The sequence below is a fragment of the Trichomonas vaginalis genome, chromosome II, assembly GCF_026262505.1.
Source record: "Trichomonas vaginalis G3 chromosome II, whole genome shotgun sequence".
In the NCBI taxonomy this organism is placed as follows: Eukaryota; Parabasalia; order Trichomonadida; family Trichomonadidae; genus Trichomonas; species Trichomonas vaginalis.
This window is the reverse complement of record NC_067204.1, coordinates 14,407,083-14,425,868: the sequence shown is the minus strand read 5'-3', so window position 1 is coordinate 14,425,868 and position 18,786 is coordinate 14,407,083. Positions and strand designations below refer to the sequence as shown.

At 31.6% G+C, this 18,786-nt stretch overlaps 9 protein-coding genes across 9 annotated transcripts, besides 7 other annotated features; 3 read left to right on the top strand and 6 right to left on the bottom strand.

Annotated features, from left to right (window-relative positions):
• Window positions 1–194: 194 nt before the first annotated feature.
• Window positions 195–357: a mobile genetic element.
• Window positions 358–385: 28 nt separating this feature from the next.
• TVAGG3_0544030 (uncharacterized protein) lies at window positions 386–541 on the bottom strand (the record flags this gene model as incomplete). Its single annotated transcript, XM_001580412.1, has 1 exon — window positions 386–541. The coding sequence occupies one exon, from the start codon at window positions 539–541 to the stop codon at window positions 386–388; it is 156 nt and encodes a 51-aa protein (XP_001580462.1).
• Window positions 542–972: 431 nt separating this feature from the next.
• On the bottom strand, window positions 973–2,757 carry TVAGG3_0544020 (HCP-like family; the record flags this gene model as incomplete). The annotated part of the gene is made up of 1 exon (XM_001580413.1): window positions 973–2,757. One exon carries the CDS (start codon window positions 2,755–2,757, stop codon window positions 973–975), a length of 1,785 nt encoding a protein of 594 aa, XP_001580463.1.
• A 509-nt stretch (window positions 2,758–3,266) lies between these two features.
• On the top strand, window positions 3,267–4,974 carry TVAGG3_0544010 (regulation of vesicle fusion; the record flags this gene model as incomplete). Its single annotated transcript, XM_001580414.2, has 1 exon — window positions 3,268–4,974. The coding sequence occupies one exon, from the start codon at window positions 3,268–3,270 to the stop codon at window positions 4,972–4,974; it is 1,707 nt and encodes a 568-aa protein (XP_001580464.2).
• A 55-nt stretch (window positions 4,975–5,029) lies between these two features.
• Window positions 5,030–5,057: a mobile genetic element.
• A 336-nt stretch (window positions 5,058–5,393) lies between these two features.
• Window positions 5,394–7,324, top strand: TVAGG3_0543990 (protein ubiquitination; the record flags this gene model as incomplete). Its single annotated transcript, XM_001580415.1, has 1 exon — window positions 5,808–6,512. The coding sequence occupies one exon, from the start codon at window positions 5,808–5,810 to the stop codon at window positions 6,510–6,512; it is 705 nt and encodes a 234-aa protein (XP_001580465.1).
• Window positions 7,325–7,343: 19 nt separating this feature from the next.
• Window positions 7,344–7,375: a mobile genetic element.
• A 14-nt stretch (window positions 7,376–7,389) lies between these two features.
• Window positions 7,390–7,422: a mobile genetic element.
• A 27-nt stretch (window positions 7,423–7,449) lies between these two features.
• Window positions 7,450–7,572: a mobile genetic element.
• Window positions 7,573–8,389: 817 nt separating this feature from the next.
• TVAGG3_0543950 (ankyrin repeat, PH and SEC7 domain containing protein SECG-related family) lies at window positions 8,390–8,719 on the bottom strand (the record flags this gene model as incomplete). Its single annotated transcript, XM_001580416.1, has 1 exon — window positions 8,390–8,719. One exon carries the CDS (start codon window positions 8,717–8,719, stop codon window positions 8,390–8,392), a length of 330 nt encoding a protein of 109 aa, XP_001580466.1.
• Window positions 8,720–8,966: 247 nt separating this feature from the next.
• On the bottom strand, window positions 8,967–9,641 carry TVAGG3_0543940 (ankyrin repeats (many copies)-containing protein; the record flags this gene model as incomplete). The annotated part of the gene is made up of 1 exon (XM_001580417.1): window positions 8,967–9,641. The coding sequence occupies one exon, from the start codon at window positions 9,639–9,641 to the stop codon at window positions 8,967–8,969; it is 675 nt and encodes a 224-aa protein (XP_001580467.1).
• Window positions 9,642–9,810: 169 nt separating this feature from the next.
• TVAGG3_0543930 (uncharacterized protein) lies at window positions 9,811–11,859 on the top strand (the record flags this gene model as incomplete). Its single annotated transcript, XM_001583944.1, has 1 exon — window positions 9,811–11,859. The coding sequence occupies one exon, from the start codon at window positions 9,811–9,813 to the stop codon at window positions 11,857–11,859; it is 2,049 nt and encodes a 682-aa protein (XP_001583994.1).
• A 316-nt stretch (window positions 11,860–12,175) lies between these two features.
• Window positions 12,176–12,358, bottom strand: TVAGG3_0543920 (uncharacterized protein; the record flags this gene model as incomplete). Its single annotated transcript, XM_001583945.1, has 1 exon — window positions 12,176–12,358. The coding sequence occupies one exon, from the start codon at window positions 12,356–12,358 to the stop codon at window positions 12,176–12,178; it is 183 nt and encodes a 60-aa protein (XP_001583995.1).
• Window positions 12,359–13,254: 896 nt separating this feature from the next.
• Window positions 13,255–13,291: a mobile genetic element.
• A 1,177-nt stretch (window positions 13,292–14,468) lies between these two features.
• Window positions 14,469–14,506: a mobile genetic element.
• A 1,866-nt stretch (window positions 14,507–16,372) lies between these two features.
• TVAGG3_0543890 (ribonuclease P protein) lies at window positions 16,373–17,601 on the bottom strand (the record flags this gene model as incomplete). Its single annotated transcript, XM_001580418.1, has 1 exon — window positions 17,146–17,502. One exon carries the CDS (start codon window positions 17,500–17,502, stop codon window positions 17,146–17,148), a length of 357 nt encoding a protein of 118 aa, XP_001580468.1.
• Between the last annotated feature and the right edge of the window lie 1,185 nt (window positions 17,602–18,786).

Sequence of the window (18,786 nt, the reverse complement as noted above, 5' to 3'; positions counted from 1 at the left end):
ATGGATATGATGTGATGCAATAACAATGGAAAAGCCGATGAAAATAGAATTTTATTCTAGATACTTGTATTATTCAAGATTTTTTTTGGCAAGACTGTAATGTTATCTCATTTGAGTTTTATGAATTTAGATGTTAAATAAATTGACATAATGCAGCAGTTTGAAATAACTATTCAATGTACATTTATTTATTACAGATAACTTCAGCATAAACAAATTACAGACATGCTCTCTCGCTCTTTGTGGGCCAAGCACCACAACTACATTACACTATGGCAGAATTATTCCAAGGCCTCTCATCAAATGAGGTACTTTAGAAAAACTCTGCCCTAGTCGAATAAATTTACAATCTCTGACTTTTTGCAGGTCAGAGACTACAAGTATACTACTTTGTGACGAAGTTCCTCCTAGACCTCTCATCGAATGAGAGACTTCGGAAGGACTTTGTCCAATTCGACATATTACGGAATCTTTGGCAATTTGGCAACCAAAGAAGAGTAGTAGGAGTTCCTTGATGCAAAGTTCTTGCGAAACCTCTCATTCGATAAGAGACTTCGTTTCAGCAAATTACTTGCACATTTCATTAGTATTCCATTGAATAGGCTTGTATTTAGAGTGAGAGAGCAAGAATTTTTATATCCTTTCTCAGAATAGAGTGTTTATCTCTCAATGAAACGAAACCCGAGAGAATAAATGGATTATTCCTTGATTGTCAACACTATGCCTTTGTCTTTCGGTCCTTGTGGAGACATGACCGATATCTGTCCGAAAAATGACCCTCCTCATCTACTCCATTCAAGAAGTTCTTCCTGTGATGACTGAAGACGTTCGTTATCTCTCATATTTCTCTCTGTCTGTGTCTGTATTCTTCCATTTTTTTTCGAAATTATATTGAAGGTGTAAATGATTTAAAAAGTGAGTTATAATCAGATATTTATGTATTTACAGAAATAATTTATAAATTAACCAACATCAATTTGAATTATTTTGCTCTTCCTTGGCTTGTTCGAGTTCCAATGCTTTTCTTTTCTCTGTCAAGAAAGAGAAGACTATCCAATGGATTCTCCAGCACAAAAGGATCAAAATAATCACTGAATAAATCTTGAGTTGACGGAACAAAAGGAGAACGAGTTTAGTTGTCTTAACCAAGTTCGGGAATACCAAATACAAGGCTTTCATGTTCACAAGAAGACTTAATAATTTGGTTCTCATATTTCCTTCGAGTTTCCAAACAACTAAGTCGTAAGGATTATCGACCTTTGATATCTTAGCGTAACTCAAGTGGACTTTGTTGAATGTTTCGTCTTCTGTCATTTGAATTGACAAATTATATTTTTTGGCCAATTCAAAAAGCTCATTGTCCTTGCTATACTTATCATTAACAGCTACAGCAAATCTATGCAACCTGGAAGCTGTCTTTAAAGTGTAATTTCGGTCTTTGCCAGGTAAATTTTTGTTCAAAAGGAGCTTGGAAGCAATTGAAGCTGCATTTGCTGATCCTGAGTTTGCGATTCTCATAAACAATATGATCGCGGAGTCAGCTTTTCCTTCATTATACCATTCAAGGGCGATATTTTGGTTCGGAATGTTGGGATTGACTTCATCCCATAGCTGCATTCCTGCCTTAACAGCAAGGTCTGGCATATTGTATTTTGTTGGCAAAATTGTAAATCTGTACACAAGCATGGTCCTGGCGAGACTTGGAAGGGTATTAGCAAGGGAAAGCATGATATCTGAGAAGATTTTTTCGTTTGCTGACTTGACATTGTTCAAGTAAATCTCGATTTTCTCAAGACTGTAAATTTTTCCTTGATCTTTATTAAATACGTCATCCAAATCATTGTAGGTGTAAGAGGCACCGGCGTTGCAGTATTTAGAGAACTGGTCGTTGGCTTGGTAGCCGTCAATAAAAGTCATTCGACCTTGCTTCGGATCTCCTTTGGATAAGAGCTCGAAACCTCTGACAGTCTTGTAAAGCGTATGGTTCTCGCCTAGTTTCCTGGCGTATTCAGCTGCTTTGGTGTAATTTTTCTTGCATCCGGAATCTCCGTTGAAATATGACATGGCGAGCTGCTGGTGGGATTGCTCTGCATTGTATTTGGCTTTGTACTTGTTGAGTCTCTTTTGTGATTTGATTTCAGCGAGTTTTGTGTCAAATCCTGAATTTGTAAAAGTGGGATTGACATAATGCTCGTGGAAGTTAAGAACATAGTCCTTTAAGAGGATGGCTTCATGTTCATGGAAATTACGGCCATATTTCTTGAATAAATTCATATAATCAAAATATACAGAAAATATAGACTCAAATGAATTAAAATGTATACCCAATTGATCAGAAATTTCTGTAAACACTTTATTTGGCTGAGAATTCTCTTCAAGTCCAAATTTTTTGATAAATGCCATTGGTGCATAAGCTTGAGGGAAATCAAGCTTTGCAGCTTCACTGTATAGTTCATAAGCTTTTGAAATGTTCATAGTAACAGGTTCTATACCGTATAAATACATCTCTCCAAGAACATATAACGCAGGAGGGAATTTAAGCTTCGATAAATTAGCAATGATTTCATAGTTAACCTCGTAATCATCGTTGAATGCTCTGAGAAATTCTTTTTTGTAATTTATTCCCCATTTATTGTTGATAATTTTTCGAATATTCTTGATATGCTTGATTCCCAATTCATCTGCTCCATCGTGCATCATAATATCAGGGAATTTCATTTTTGATCTTGCAAAAAAGACCAAAAATGCAGCTAACATTTTAATAAAAGTGACAGTCTGGAGATTTTGCTGACTAAATAAAATAAATTGAAAACAATCAAAGAACAACAAAAACATTAATGCAGAATATTTTTTAATTCATAATTTTGAAAATCCAGATATATGGCATCGAATTATGAAGAATAATGCATTATTCGAAAAATGATTGCTCTTACATATATTGGGGCTATCAACTTGCTTATCAATGGACTTTAGTATAATGCGATTAGTGCGATATTTCTAATCTATGCTGAATATATATGGTTTACATATGCCTGCTTACGAATATCTTGATGTAAACTGACTATTTGTTGGGGCTATTCTTATTAGAGGTCATAAAACTATATAATCGCAAAAATTAATTTTATAATATTCTTTGTTTTGCTTTATTAACACAAGATCAGACAATACTAAACTTGCATAGCTATTCAACTCCAAAATATGAGTATCTAACTGTTGTATCTGCTTTTTCTCATTACACGGAAAGATAAAAAAAATAATTTTTTTGGAATGAATCGAACAGTGCTTTGTACAGTTGAATATTTTACTGAGATTGACTCAAATGGAACCAATGTGCAAGGAACTCTTGCCTCAGTTGGATATAATCAAAATTTCTATCTTTATTGGACTCCATTAGATGGAACTTCAACACAGAATATCACAGCAGTATTTGATTATGAAAAAATCAAAGAAGGAGATAATTGGACACTATTTGAGCCATTTTGCTTAGATTGTTCAAAACTTGGAAGATTTGAATTTTCAGAAAATCCTTACAGCATCAAAATTAATATCAATAATAACAAATTATTCAGAACATTCCAAATAACTGAAACAGAATTGATACCATTAACGATTTTAATTGAACAATTACTATTAAATGGCATTGCAGTCCCTTCTGTGTCATCCAGGTACTCGTTAGAGTTTTACAAAGGTGCACACTATGGAACATACGCATTTATTCCGGCTCATATCCAACTAAATGACAGATTATTTAAAAATCTCGAAGAATTGTGGAATAATGTATTAAAATTCTTTGAAAAACTAATGATTCATCTAGATGCAAGCCATGCAATACCATCAGACTCTGCATTTCCTATCAATACCGCAGCAAGAGCAGTACATTTGCGAGTTATCGAAAAAATTAACGATTACATCAATAATATACCTGTTTACGCGGATATTACGAAAGAGAGCTATGCAGAAGCCTTCGATTCTGCAGGAAAACTTAAAAATCCTTCAGAATTTAAACTTCGATTATTCCATAGCAACAAAGACCAAGATTTATTACCCGAATTGATTCCATTTGCCATGAACGTCTATCCCCTTGATAGTACAAAGCAAGAAAGAGAAGAAATTTACAAAAAATTAACCAAAGAATTTTATTCTTTGCAAGAACAAGTCAAATTAATACAGCAACCGCAAATAGATGGCAACAGTAAGCTATTCTCCACATTCAGAGTCATAGATCATGATGTTGTCCGTACTGATCGTTTAAATCCAGCTTTTAAGAACGATAACAGTCCCGGATTGTTAATCCTTAGTGATTTTCTTAAGATGTATGCCATATACAACCCTCCCATTTCCTATTTGCAGGGCATGAACGACTTATTTGTTCCATTTTTTACCACATTTATTCCGAAATGGGGCGATGACGGGACACCACTCGATAAAGATGGGAATACGCTTGATTACGAACCGATTAAGCCCATGATCTTCTGGTGTTACGAGTCAATGCTCATAAATACTCAACAAATTAAGTTGTTGGAGAACGTAACAGGTCATTGCGGTCATATTGCTGAACAAGTTGAAGAGATATTGAACAAAGTATCACCATTGTGTTCGATTTGGCTAAGAAGACACAACTTACAAGGTTTACTTTGGTGTTTTTCTGATTTTGTCCTTTTGTTTAAGAGGTCATTTGATGACATTTGGACAACATGGATGCAGTTTAACGCTTGTGAAGAACCAGACAGATTCCTTTTGTACTTTATCACTGCTGTTTTGATTGCTTCTTTCGATAGTTACTTGCTAATGACTGACATCACAATGACATCGATGATGGAAGCTTTTCCGAGGGTTTTGGCAACTCTTTTGCCAGTAAATATCGGAAAGATAGCACTCTGGATACAGGAATACTACGCTGTGACAAATAAGGAAGTCAAGAAACAAAATTTGGAACTACCTAATTTTGAGTTTTTCAAACCTGATTGGAATTAGAATATATATATATTTTCTTTGTATATAAGTAAAATTGTTTTTATTTTAAGAATATTTAATGGTGCACTTACCACTTTTTGACAAGCTCTTACAAAATCAACAAATCCTTGTTTTAATAGTAAAACGCCATAATAGCTGCATCCGTTATTACACAGTGGTTTTTTAATATCATCTTTTCGCATAATCAATTGAGACGTAAAGTTAGCGATGTCAAAAAAATTGAGCGAGCGAGTTTAAATTTTGTTTTACAATATGCTTCACGCCAGTCGTTAGATAAACTTATACTTTAAAAAGAGGGATAACCTTTCGACTGATGCTTCTAAAGGAAGCATACATATTAATTTCGATCTTTTGTTACTTCTCTAAATCTGGATAATAAATTAATTTCAAAAAAACATGATCAATCGATAACAAATTCAATAATAAATTTTTATCTACTGTAATCTTCAAGTAAAGTTTTTGATTATTTTGAAAAAAAAATCATAATATCAAGAAGTAATAAACAAATAAATAAAAAAGCAGAATGGGGAGAGGAAAATAAAAGGAAAAAGGTGGAAAAGAAAGAAAAAGGAAAAACTAATATAGGGCAAAATTCATATTAGATGGTTTTAACTTGTGCCGTTCATGGACAGAGATGGCCATATGGTGGAGGGGCTAGTTCTGCCTCTGGAAGCCCGAAATTTTTTAGGAGATTTTTTATTTCGGAGGGACTTTTCCCAGATTTTGAATTTATCAACCGGATACAGCCATCTTAAGTTATATTCTTTAATTGTGAGCAAAATTTCGATTTCTGATATTTTTCAGATTTTTTGTAAAGTTACAAAATTTTTAAAATGAGTCAAGGTCTTACTCTGGATTTCGAATACATTGGTGCTCACATCGATGATTACATTCGAAATGAAAATCTTTTTGATACATTCGATCTCGAAGACATCAAAAAAATCATGAGATATTCCAAATCAACTACAACTCAGTTCGTTTCTCTTCTCAAACAATCATCACCAACTATCAGTGCCAACAAATTATATAGATGTACACGAAATGCGAAGGTTACAATCCAAAACATCGACGAGGTCTTTTCAATTCTTAAATCAGTCAAAAAATACATGAAATTCAATATATTTGATGGTATCATTGATTTTTTAGAGGTAAATAATAATGAAACGCGTAATCCTACAGAGGAAATCACAAAACCTCAAGAACAAATCCAATCATTTCAAATTGAACAGAATCGAACACAAGAAAGCATCAATCATTCACGAGATCTTTTAACTAAAATCTCATCACTTAAGAAATCTCATAATTTTGATAGTGTTTACCAATTCTTTGAAGAACTTTCTTCTAAAAGCAATGGCAAAATGATTTCAAAGGCTTGTGAAGAAGGACTTTGGAAAAAGACAACAGAGTATGAAAAGAATGTACTTCATATTGCAAGTGAAAAAGGAAATCTTAATCTTATCAAATCACTTATTGAATGTGGCTGTGATAAAGAAACAAAGTCTAAATATGGATCTACTCCACTCATTCATGCATCATGAGAAGGTCATCTTGAAGTTGTTAAATATCTTATCTCAGTTGGAGCTGATAAAGAAGCAAAGGATAATGTTGGATGGACTCCACTCATTTATGCATCAAGATATGGTCAACTTGAAGTTGTCAAATATCTTATCTCAGTTGGAGCTAATAAAGAAGCAAAGACTATAGGAGGAAGCACTGCACTCTCAGTGGCAAAAGGTATGACAAGAAATTATCTAATATCTATTGGAGCCAAGTAATCTAATCAGAAATTTACCTAAAAATACAACATCGCTAGTTGATTCAAATTTTTTTTATCAGAGCACAGGGTAATAATAGTTTGAAATCTTTGAGACATTGCTGACCACTTTGACATTATATTCATCAGATATGGGTTTGGCAAGAGATGAATAAGACTTTGCATAGCCATTATTATACAGAATGATATCAAAAAATATCATTTATAATGTTTTGGAAGATATTTCTTTGAATTAATCAATTCTGTTTTGATCATATTGTAAATCTTGTTTAATTCTTCATCATTTTCCGTTTTTAACAGATATAATGCATTATATAGATCGATGTAATATTTACAGATACTTGGCAATTCACTATTGTTAATTGAATGCCTTGATCGGGCATTAAAATTCAATTAAAGGTTTTATTTTAAGGATGCATTTACATTTTTCTGACATTCTCTAAATTTTTTGACACGCAAGCTTTATATCCCAATACTCTACCGTCAAAAGTTAATATTTTGGTCAGGAGAAAGTAAATATACATCATTATATAGTATTTAATATTATTGCTATACTTTTCTGCTATTAAAATAAAGATATATTAATTTTTTTCATAGCATGTCAGAAAGTGGTAAGTGCACCCTTAAGGCTTCAAAAATATTTAAGGGTTCACTTACCACTTTCTGACATTCTCTCAATTTTTTGACATCCAAGCTTTAAGGGTGCACTTACCACTTTCTGACATTCTCTCAAATTTCTTGCTTAAGGTTTTATTTTCTATGACTCTTCGCGCCCGTATATCTCTTTTTGAGAGAGTGTCAGAAAGTGGTAAGTGCACCCTTAAATCACAATTTTCTAAGGTAAAAATGTTAATATTTTTTGGTCGGGAAAAAGTTATTATAAATCTTTATATAATGCGTTGTATGATTGTTATACTTTTTTGCTATTATAATAAAGATATTTATCATCCTTAATAATAAAAGCAAGAATATTTAAAGATTTTGCGTCTCAAGGGTGTACACTTACCACTATTTGACTATGGATGTAGTAACTTTCGAAAGAAGCAATAGTTGCAGGTCGGATTCTATGAAAACCTGTATGTATTCTATTGTAATTTATCATCGAAAGAATATATCATGGTACACTGACCACACCTGAAATCCAAGAGTTGTGACATCCGTATTTTTGACATTCTTTTAATTCTTGGTATTCTAGCTTTATATCACAATTATCTATGATAAAAAGTTAATATTTTTGGAAAAAATATTTACTACATAGTTACTAATATGGTTGTTAAATTTTGAAAACTTTTTGACACTAAAAAATTTTGGCCTTTCAAAGTTTTTGACATTGTGGGGTTTTGTGTCAGTAATCACTCAATTTATAACAATTTTTTGACGACTTTAGAAATATTGACATCAAAGGTAAGGTAAGTACATCTTAAATTTAGATTAGAAAGGCTTGATAATGATCGCGATTCCTCTGGATTTATTTGTTACATTTTGATTAGCACCCATAGAGGTAAGATATTTTATAACTTCATTATGACCGTATGATTTTGCATAAGATAGTGGAGTATTCCCATAATTATCTTTAGCTTCTTTATCAGCTCCAACAGAGATGAGATATTTAACACTTTCAAGTTTACCATTCTTTGATGCTCAAATGAGTGGTGTTCCTCCAGTTTTATCTTTTGCTTCTATATTAGCACCAACAGAGATGAGATATTTAACAATTTCAAGATTGCCATTTAATGATGCAAAAAGAAGTGGAGTATTTTCATTATAATCCCTTGCTTCTTTATCAGCACCAACAGAGATAAGATATTTAATGACTTCAAGATTGCCATTTAATGATGCACAAAGAAGTGGAGTATTTTCATAATTATCCTCTGCTTCTTTATCAGCTCCAACTGAGATAAGATATTTAACAACTTCAAGTCGATTATTTTGTGATGCAATAATCAGTGGTGTATTTTTTTCAGCATTCATTGATTCTTTATTACAACCACATTCAATGAGAGATTTAACAAGTCTGGGATTTCCTTTTTCGCATGCTACATGAAGTACATTATTCTGTTTATAAGCATATTGAGATTGTTGTGTATCGGTCCTTCTCCATAGCCCTGATTCACAAGTTTTTGAAATTAATTTTTGATTTCCATTATTAGAAAGTCGATCAAGAAAATTGTAGACACTTTCAAAATCATTAAAAGCATTAAGTATTTCTTCAATATCATTATTGTCTCCATTGGTATTTTGACTGAGTTGAGATATTTAGTGATTTAATCTCTTTGCCACTTGGTTGTTTTTGATTTGAAACCGTTTGTAAATCTGTTTGGAGTTGTTCTTTTTGATTTTTAATAGTTTGTAATTCTGTTTGGAGTTGTTTATTTTGATTTGAAACCGTTTGTAAATCTGTTTGGAGTTGTTCTTTTTGATTTTTAACAGTTTGTAATTCTGTTTGGAGTTGTTCTTTTTGATTTTTAACAGTTTGTAATTCTGTTTGGAATTGTTGTTTTTGATTTTTAACAGTTTGTAAGTATGTTTGGAGTTGTTGTATTTGTTCGGCTGAATCAGACATCTCATGTTGTATCCGTTTCAAAATATCAATTACGCCATCAAGTATTCCAAGTTTCAAGTATCTCTTGATACATTTCAGAAGAGAAACAACTTCTTCGAAATTTTGAATAGAAACATTTGTTTTTCTAGTACATTTGTATAAATCATTTGTCTTAATTGTATATGGCGATTGCTTGAGAAGATTAATGAAGTCATTTGCTGTCAAATGTGAAAGTTTTAGGATTTTTATGATATCTTCTGTTTCGAACACACTAAAAAGTTTATCATCGTTAATGTAATCGTCCAAGTGAGCTGCAATATATTCAAAATCCTGAACTATTTCTTCGCTCATTAGAATATACAAAATTGAATACTTTACAAATTTTTTAAAAACGTGAAAAATTCTACACTATATTTCAGTTAGTATTCTTGTTCTTAATTTCGAAACAATTCATTCTAAATTTTTATTTTGACTTTACAATTTACATGTCATTTTATTTTGCTAATAACGTACACTAAAAATGGATTTTCCAACTATTGATAATCCATTTTATAGGGAAAGTTTACGTCCACTAAAACCTACTGCCCAGCAACTTAATGATAAACGCTATAAACCAACTGTTGAAGCAATTTACTTACGCAGAAGCGAACAACCTGAATATAATGTTCCTATCTTACCGAAGGAAGGACGTATTCAAGTACCAGTTCGTGATGGAAAACCAGGTGATCCAAATAGACACGCGGCAAGAGCAATTAAACAAGATGAAAAACAAGATGAATTTTTCGAATTTCAAGAATATGAACGACAATATAATGAATTAAGATTACGCATTGCTGCTATTCGTGAAAAGTCCAAAATGTATCCTGTTTGGGCAAATGATAATCCATCAATTCCTGCATCTTTAAATCGAAAATTCGGCGACTTAAATCAACAACTCTTCGCACTCAAAAAATGCTTTGTTTCTCCAGAAGAAATCATGCTTGACAATACAGCTGCTTTAATTCAGCGATTTTGGAGATCAAAATTACGAAAAAATACATTACGAAAAGCTATGGAAGCAATTCACAATTACAAAGTTCGTGAACTTCAGCAGACACATCGTTCTTTGAACTCATGGCTTGCTCAAATGGAGTATTCAGATTCCAGAGCTCAGCAATTCCGTTTTCGCTCTATTTCTAAAGTCTCCAAGTATGCATCCAAGCAATGGATCAAATGGGCTGAACGTGAAGCCTACCAGACAAACAGAAACGAATCAAAAGCTTTAGATCTCCAACAAAAGCTCACAGAGAAGCGTCATAAGCGCGCTTTAGTACAATGGAAAGAAATAGCTATGGGACCAAGATCCCGCAAAGCCATGGCCAAGTGGCGTACTTCCATGGTTCCGAAAATGAAAGCCGAATTAGAGAAAGTTGGTCGGGAAGCCCCACAAGAATACATACCACTTGTCTCAGCCTATGTCGAACTCCGCAACCAACATTCATTTCTGTTCAACTTTTTCATTGCATGGCACGCAAGATTTCATTCCAAGTCCCTGCGCGAGACTGTATCAGACAGGAACGCGGCCATTCTCTATAAGAAGCACTGCCTTACACGCACGTTCAAGTTCTGGCTCACAAATGTCCGTCAAACGAAAGAATTTCTCAAAACCAAAGAGAAATGGGACAGATACATCAAACTCTCCCGCAGCCAGCACCAGCAAAGGATGGCTGTTGTCCGCGCGTTAGTCACAAAGTGGCACGCGTACAGCAGAGACAGAGTTATCCTCAGACACAAGAGAAAGTCAAATGATGAAAAATTGACACGTGGCACTTTTATCGCTTGGAAAGATACGACACAGAAGCACAGGGAGATGAAGATGAAAGCAATTGAGATGTGGAAACGCCACATACAAGATCCGAAAGTTGCCGTTTTCAGGAAATGGAGAATTTACGCGATCAAAAAACGTGCTCAACATCAAATGGACAATTTATTGTTCCAAAGCGGCCAACAGTGGAGAGCTCGACGTGTTCTTGATGAGGCATTTGCTAAATGGCAACTTGCCTACGGAAAGAACAAAAACGCTCGAGCAGGAAAAGCTTTGGAACAAAGGAAATGGTATCTCCAATCGACCAAACAAAACACGACGATGCTCAGCGCGGAATACGCAAAAGAAAGAGAGAAAATTGCAGCGATTGAGAAGAATTTGGGTGATGTCACAACACAGTTCATCCAAACAGAAGATGAAATCGCCAGATTGGAAGATGTCACGACCACTTGGAAGATTGCTTTGCACGCAATGAAGATGGAATACATCAGATTGGCAACAATTGTTGAAAAATGTGCAACATCAAGTGTCAGGAAGCAGAGAAGAATGTCTGATGATGATTTCTACGAGAGAATCAACAATGACGACAGATACATGCAAGGTTCCAAATCAAGACTCAACAACTTCAAGACTGCGGACAGAGTTGTTGGTAAATGGGAAAGAAGAAACTCTGATCCTGAAATTAATCCTCAGGAATACGTCGATTTGAAGCCACCACTGGATGACGCAATCATACAACTCCTTCAATTGGACAAAGATATATAATCTATTTAATATTGTTTCGTTTTATTTATAAATCTATTGTTAGATAAATTCAAAAATTAAATTTTATTTTCAAAGATTTTACCACGAAAATAACAAACTTAATGTTAAACGTGAATTTTTCCATTCATAGATTAGTTTATAATGCCTTAGGTACTAATTTTACAGATTGAAGATATTATTTATTTTTTTTTTCATGATGGCCTAAGCGTTCAATTATCCAAGAGAATTGAAAAGTTTACACAGAGGATTGAAAATTGTATTAAAAACGGCCACTTGATTTTTCAATCTAAAGATATCAATACTAATTATTTTTTACTTATATAAGAGGTCTTATTTCTGGATTTGGACAATAAATTTCATGCTTCTTGCAAAAATCGATAGTTGTTTGTACAGGATTTGCATTATATGGCTCTGGTTCTACAGGGTCTATTTCTGGAAGCTCTCCAATATCTGCCCATAGCTTTGTCCAGTCTTCCTTGAGAAGTGAAGGATTTTCCATGAATTTTCCTGTAGATTTAAGAATTTGGATCCATCTTCCGCTATATTTCAAAGGACCGAGTTTCCCATCCACATCAGCAACTATAAACCAATCATTGCGCGTTGGTTTTGGAAGAGCAAGGAAATTCGTATTTTGATTAATTTGAGCACGGAAAACAATATGATGATGAGATGCAAACCAAGTGGATGGTTTGAGATGATCTATAAGCTTCAAACCCATTGGCAATCCAAAGAGATTTTTTTTATCTGATTCAATTAAATCTGGCCTTCTGTTTTGAAGGTATTTTCCTCCAAATTTCAATGGAATTTTTGATGGCCAATCATGAGAAAGCATAATTTGAGTTGTTTTAAGACCAAAGAGTTGGAAATCTGAGAAAGCACGAAAAGCATATGCTGAATGCATATCTCCAATTTTTCTGAGTGGGAATTCTTCATTAACTGGATCATAATAGTTAGATTCTTTATACAATCCACTTATTCCTGAAATTAAAATATCGCCAACAATGACATGAGCAGCACGACCTATATAAAAACAGTTTGGAGCAACCCATCCACCGAATGGGAGTTGATGGAATAAATCTGATGCTTCATGATTGCCACCAATAATTATTGTTAAACAAGGCAATGACCTTTCACCATTATAAATCTTATAAAATGATCCTAATATATGATACTTTTGTGGTGCAGTAAATGATTTCATATCCTCTTCATTACGGAATGTTTCGCAATCACCTGTTACCAAAATCAGCTCAATTTTATTACCATCTTCGATCAGGGCATTAACCGTATCAATGAGCTTATCCCATTCACCATGAAGACAGCCTGTTACAAAGACTTTCATACAAATGATTTTTGCCTAAATAAAATCTTTGACTAAATTTTCAAAATATGATCGTGTAATAAACAGAAATTCATCAAAAGTGACAGCTCTCAATTTTTTGACATTTGTAAATTCTAAATTGAATGAGAAAAATGAAATAATACTAAGCATAATACAATATTCTAGATTTAATTATAATTAGGAAAAAGTTAGTTTTGAGAGTACTTTTCATAGGCATATAGAATGAAATCTTCTGAAAAATAATATCACATAAACTCATATTATTTTCTAATATATAACTATTTTATATAAAAATCAAATTCAATGATCTTAAAAGCGAAGGATAAACCTCAAAATTTACGAATATAATGAGTGGGAATATAATGCTTATCTATCATAAAACCATATGAAATATCAATTTTTGCTTTACGCCTAATTTTTGACGACAATTAGCAAAAAATGTTAAATGTTAACACTCAGTCCATTTGAATATGAAAAATAAAATTGACTTTGATTAAATGTTTTTATTTATCATGCAATTCTTCTTGCGACCAAAGATTTGAATAAAAGTTCAAAAAATAAGATAGCTTAAAAAATAATATACGGTAGTGTTTACTAATAGATGAATAGTATATAAATTCTATTAAAATGGATTTGATCCAAAAAAATATATAAAATTTGATCATAAATAAAATCGTTTTAAATTACTTCTTCATTTAAATTATAACAATTATTTTTGATTTATATTTTTTTGGATCAAATCCATTTTAATGGAATTTATATACTATTCATCTATTAGTAAACACTACCGTATATTATTTTTTAAGCTATCTTATTTTTTGAACTTTTATTCAAATCTTTGGTCGCAAGAAGAATTGCATGATAAATAAAAACATTTAATCAAAGTCAATTTTATTTTTCATATTCAAATGGACTGAGTGTTAACATTTAACATTTTTTGCTAATTGTCGTCAAAAATTAGGCGTAAAGCAAAAATTGATATTTCATATGGTTTTATGATAGATAAGCATTATATTCCCACTCATTATATTCGTAAATTTTGAGGTTTATCCTTCGCTTTTAAGATCATTGAATTTGATTTTTATATAAAATAGTTATATATTAGAAAATAATATGAGTTTATGTGATATTATTTTTCAGAAGATTTTGTGTTCTTCTTCAAAATTTTATTTTTTTATTAAAAAGAATCTTTACAAAATATACATTTACTTTAATTAATATTTTAAAACGTGCTCTATCAAAAGTTCCAAAAATTCAATATTTTAGCTTTTCTGAGGTGTCACTTTTGATGAATTTCTGTTTACAACAATCGAAAATTGTAGTTAGACGCTGTTAACAATGCTAAAAATGGGGGCGAGCGTCATAATAAAAATTTTTCGAAAAATAGGGGGTGTTAGTATACTCAACCCCCTCATTAATTATCGTTCCTAAAGGAATAGGAACAGAGGCCTTTTTTCAGGTAACCTTTAAGAAGTTTCCGAAAGAGTTTATGCTCATATAACCTCATTTCCAGGTAAATAGGGGGTATTGTTCTACTAAAAGTTTAGTTGCATACTGGCCTCATTTCCTAAGAAACTTAATCAAGAGGCTATCTCAATAAGCCTTGACTAACAGGAATAGGATTTACCATCACTCTTGTGGAATAAGTAATCAATATTACCGAAACATGCTTTTAGGTTCTTTGACCTACCTGCTTTAATGCAGCATTATTCTTTCGTTCAAGCATCATTATAAGTAACTTCGTTTATTTTATATACATTATCTTAAACAATACCCATACGCTTTTCAAATAAAACCATTACATACCGATTTTTTTATCCAATAGTATTGTTGCGTTGAGATAATACATTCAAAAATATGTGAAAATTAATAGTAGATGTCGAATTTATTAATTTTCTTGAATAATATTCTCTTTGCTCGAAAAATAATATATTAAATTGGTTATTTAATCAATATTTGCAATTATTTTCAGAGCCAAATAAACCAATATTGTTACTTTATGATTTTGCTTGTTTGATTTGAAATAGTTATTCTAATTTTTGAAGGAAATCAAATTTCATGAAATATCTTGAAGTCTGGATTTGTCAATAAGATACATTTTTCATTAGTTTGATGTGAATTTAAATCTGAAATATGCCTTTCATAATAAAGTTTGTTTCATGAGATAAAAATTCAAGTATTACCATAAATATTGAAAGATGATTGTGGTCGAATTTGGTTTACTATGTGTAAGCTGAGAATGGCTTATCAGAATATTCAAAGAGTATTTTGAATTGTATTTGGAGAATAACCAGACAAAAGATAAGATTCAATTGCGAATTTAAGAAGCTATAAGTATTTTCAAATATATAAAACTAATGTGAGCACTAGCCTAGTGGATTTTAAAAAAGGATAAGAATTATTATGCAAAAAATATGTAGCAATGTAGTTGTGATGCAAAAATTGAAAATCCATCTTGGAAGATAGTGTGCTATTAATAAAAGGAAATTAAAAAGAAGTAAAAAATTAAAATTTAGGAAAAAATATAAAAATGTAGCATTCTACGGAAAAATATGATTTCATATATACATAGAGGTATGAGACTTGATTCCTGGACGAAAATCATGATGGTTGCATAAATTTGTTCAAAATATAGAAAAAGAATGATATTTTTTGTGAATATAAGTAATTATATCTTGGAAGATTTTATATAGATGTATCATGAATGAAAGTTTTCGTTGAATCTGAATAATATTTTCAAAAAAAAATGTCGACTTTTGGGTTTTAAATGTAATTATGAGTAAATCATCTATTGGATGGAGGTATGAGATACGCGTGGTGTACTATGATATAAAAAGATTCGTTGAACAACCAAACAAGTAGTGATGAGCTTGCGTCTATCGGTTATTGCTTTAAGATTACGGTAGTTCAGTATTGCATATTCCTTTATCCTATTCCTGTTAGTCAAGGCTTATTGAGATAGCCTCTTGATTAAGTTTCTTAGGAAATGAGGCCAGTATGCAACTAAACTTTTAGTAGAACAATACCCCCTATTTACCTGGAAATGAGGTTATATGAGCATAAACTCTTTCGGAAACTTCTTAAAGGTTACCTGAAAAAAGGCCTCTGTTCCTATTCCTTTAGGAACGATAATTAATGAGGGGGTTGAGTATACTAACACCCCCTATTTTTCGAAAAATTTTTATTATGATACACGCCCCCAATAAAGAATAACATTTGAATTGGTGAAATCATTTTGCGAAAATGTCGACCCACCTTTAATTCATCACCTTATGAGAGATATAACGCAATTACATAACTTATTCGGCCTAATTGATTCGTTCAAAATTCCAAAAAATATTCAAAAATTTAAAAATCAAAATAAAAAATTTCATTTTTATCATCAAAAAATCAATTTCAAAAAAATTTTGGAAAATAAAAGTACTGTATAATTAGTAAATTGATCGATTTACCTCGTTTTTACTCATAAAAAAAGATCTAATTTTTGATTTTGATATCATAATTGATAAACATCCATTTCGGAGTTAATTTAAAGTTGTGATTATTGTTACAATATTATTCCCATAACAAAATTCTTAGTTTAAGATAGTAAAATAATAATGGTTTTATTTCAACAACAACAAGTAAATAGATGAATGAAAACATGCTATATTAGCATAAATGTAGTGACTATGGCGTAAATTTGAGTTAAGGATCTCCCAGTCAAAATGTATATGTTTGAAATCCGAAATATTTTTGGAATACGGGTTTATGGGGTCGCTGCAACAATAGGAGGTATACACAAATTAATATAAATGTAATCTAAGAAGTATAAAATCGTATTCAACATTTAAAACGTTTTGGAATCAATTTTTGAGTCAAAAAGTCGAATGAGAATGTAATGTTGAGAGTTGTCAACATTCCATTTCATAAATTAAAGTAATGTCGATAATATTTCATGGAAAATTTCAATTCAAAGATTCTTGGTTATTTGCAATCCATCTTTGGGCTTGATCAATTGTTCCTGAAATATGAGGGACTTTTATGTCTGCTTTAATTCCCTTGATATCTTTGATTGTGTCTAACATTTTTACGTAGTTTGTTGCCCAATCACGAGCTACTCTTAAAACACCTGTAAATTTTTCTGGTTGCCATACAACTAAATTAACAGAAGTTAGAACGTTTCCAGCTCCAAAATCTCCGAACATATCAATAAATGGTTTCGCTAAACTCTTTGGAATACTGTAACCATCACCGAAATCTGCAGCATTAAGGTCTTCTGGAATTATTTTGAAAATGATATATCGATGTTTAACTCGTACCATTTCTTTTCATATCACATGTCCATTGTTTCATTTTGCATTATTAATTCCGTATTTTCACAAATTTTGAATGAAATTGTAAAGACTTACGGATATATAAATGCTGCAACAACAAACATACACTAACCAAAGACATAAATTCGCATCGATTTGATAGTAAATGAGATATGCTTAGGTGATCAACGAATGGCCATTTAATTTCAAATTTACAATCATGAAAAAATACGAAGCCATATTCATTTGTTCTAATAAATTTTCGTTAATAAGAAGCTAAAAATTCAAAGTATTTACAATTACTCTATAAATTCCATTAATTTTTAATAAAAATTTAAAATTATAGAATTTATATTTTAGGAATGGATATATCGAGCACTGTGACTATGAATATAAGAGTTATATGCTTTACTAAAGATTATTTCAGCACAAATGTCTGTGAATTTTCCCTATCTTCGATTTTATTTGGGATCATTATCCCACTTAAGCAATATCCAGATCATATATATCAAATTTGTGGGATGATCAAATTTGGAAGTCATTGGAATCGGGACATAAAAAAATCAAAATTGAATACTTTACAGTCTCTGGCAAGAAATACGAACAAACATCAAAATCTTATTAATTGTTCTGGAAAATACTCTCATTAAAGCTTAAGATTTTGTATATTTTAGATACCAAATGCTAGAGTATTATAAGGCATTTAATTATCCAAGCGAACGAGAATTTGAATGAACATTGAAAAAAATACTGCCAAAATTGAGAAGCCGGTAAAAATATCGGTTTTATATTTAAGATTTTAACTAATTAATAATTTATTATTGATTCTATAAACACACCCTCATACAGTGCTTTTTATCAATTGTTTGTGATGAATTGAACAATAATGCATACCGATGACTAAGGAATGGATAACAAACAACATTATACCGATTTTAACGGAATTTAGTGTTTAAGAAGGTTCGTTATGAAATTTCAAATCAATTCTGAATCATTATTTATTCAATTGAATTTTATAAATATTTAATATCGATAATAAGTTAATTAACACAAATATAAGAAATTTAGGTTCTTTGAATTTCAACAATTAATTTCAAGAATTTATTGTTGCAAACAAATGATATGAAAATAAGGACCCAACAAGTGGTCTCAAAATCATCCACGAACCTTTACAATTAATATACGTTATTTTATTTAAGATATCGTATCATCTTCACCTATTTTGTATCCTAAATTAAACATTTTAAATCTTATGATTGATGTCAAAATGACCGTTATTTTCATTTTAAATCT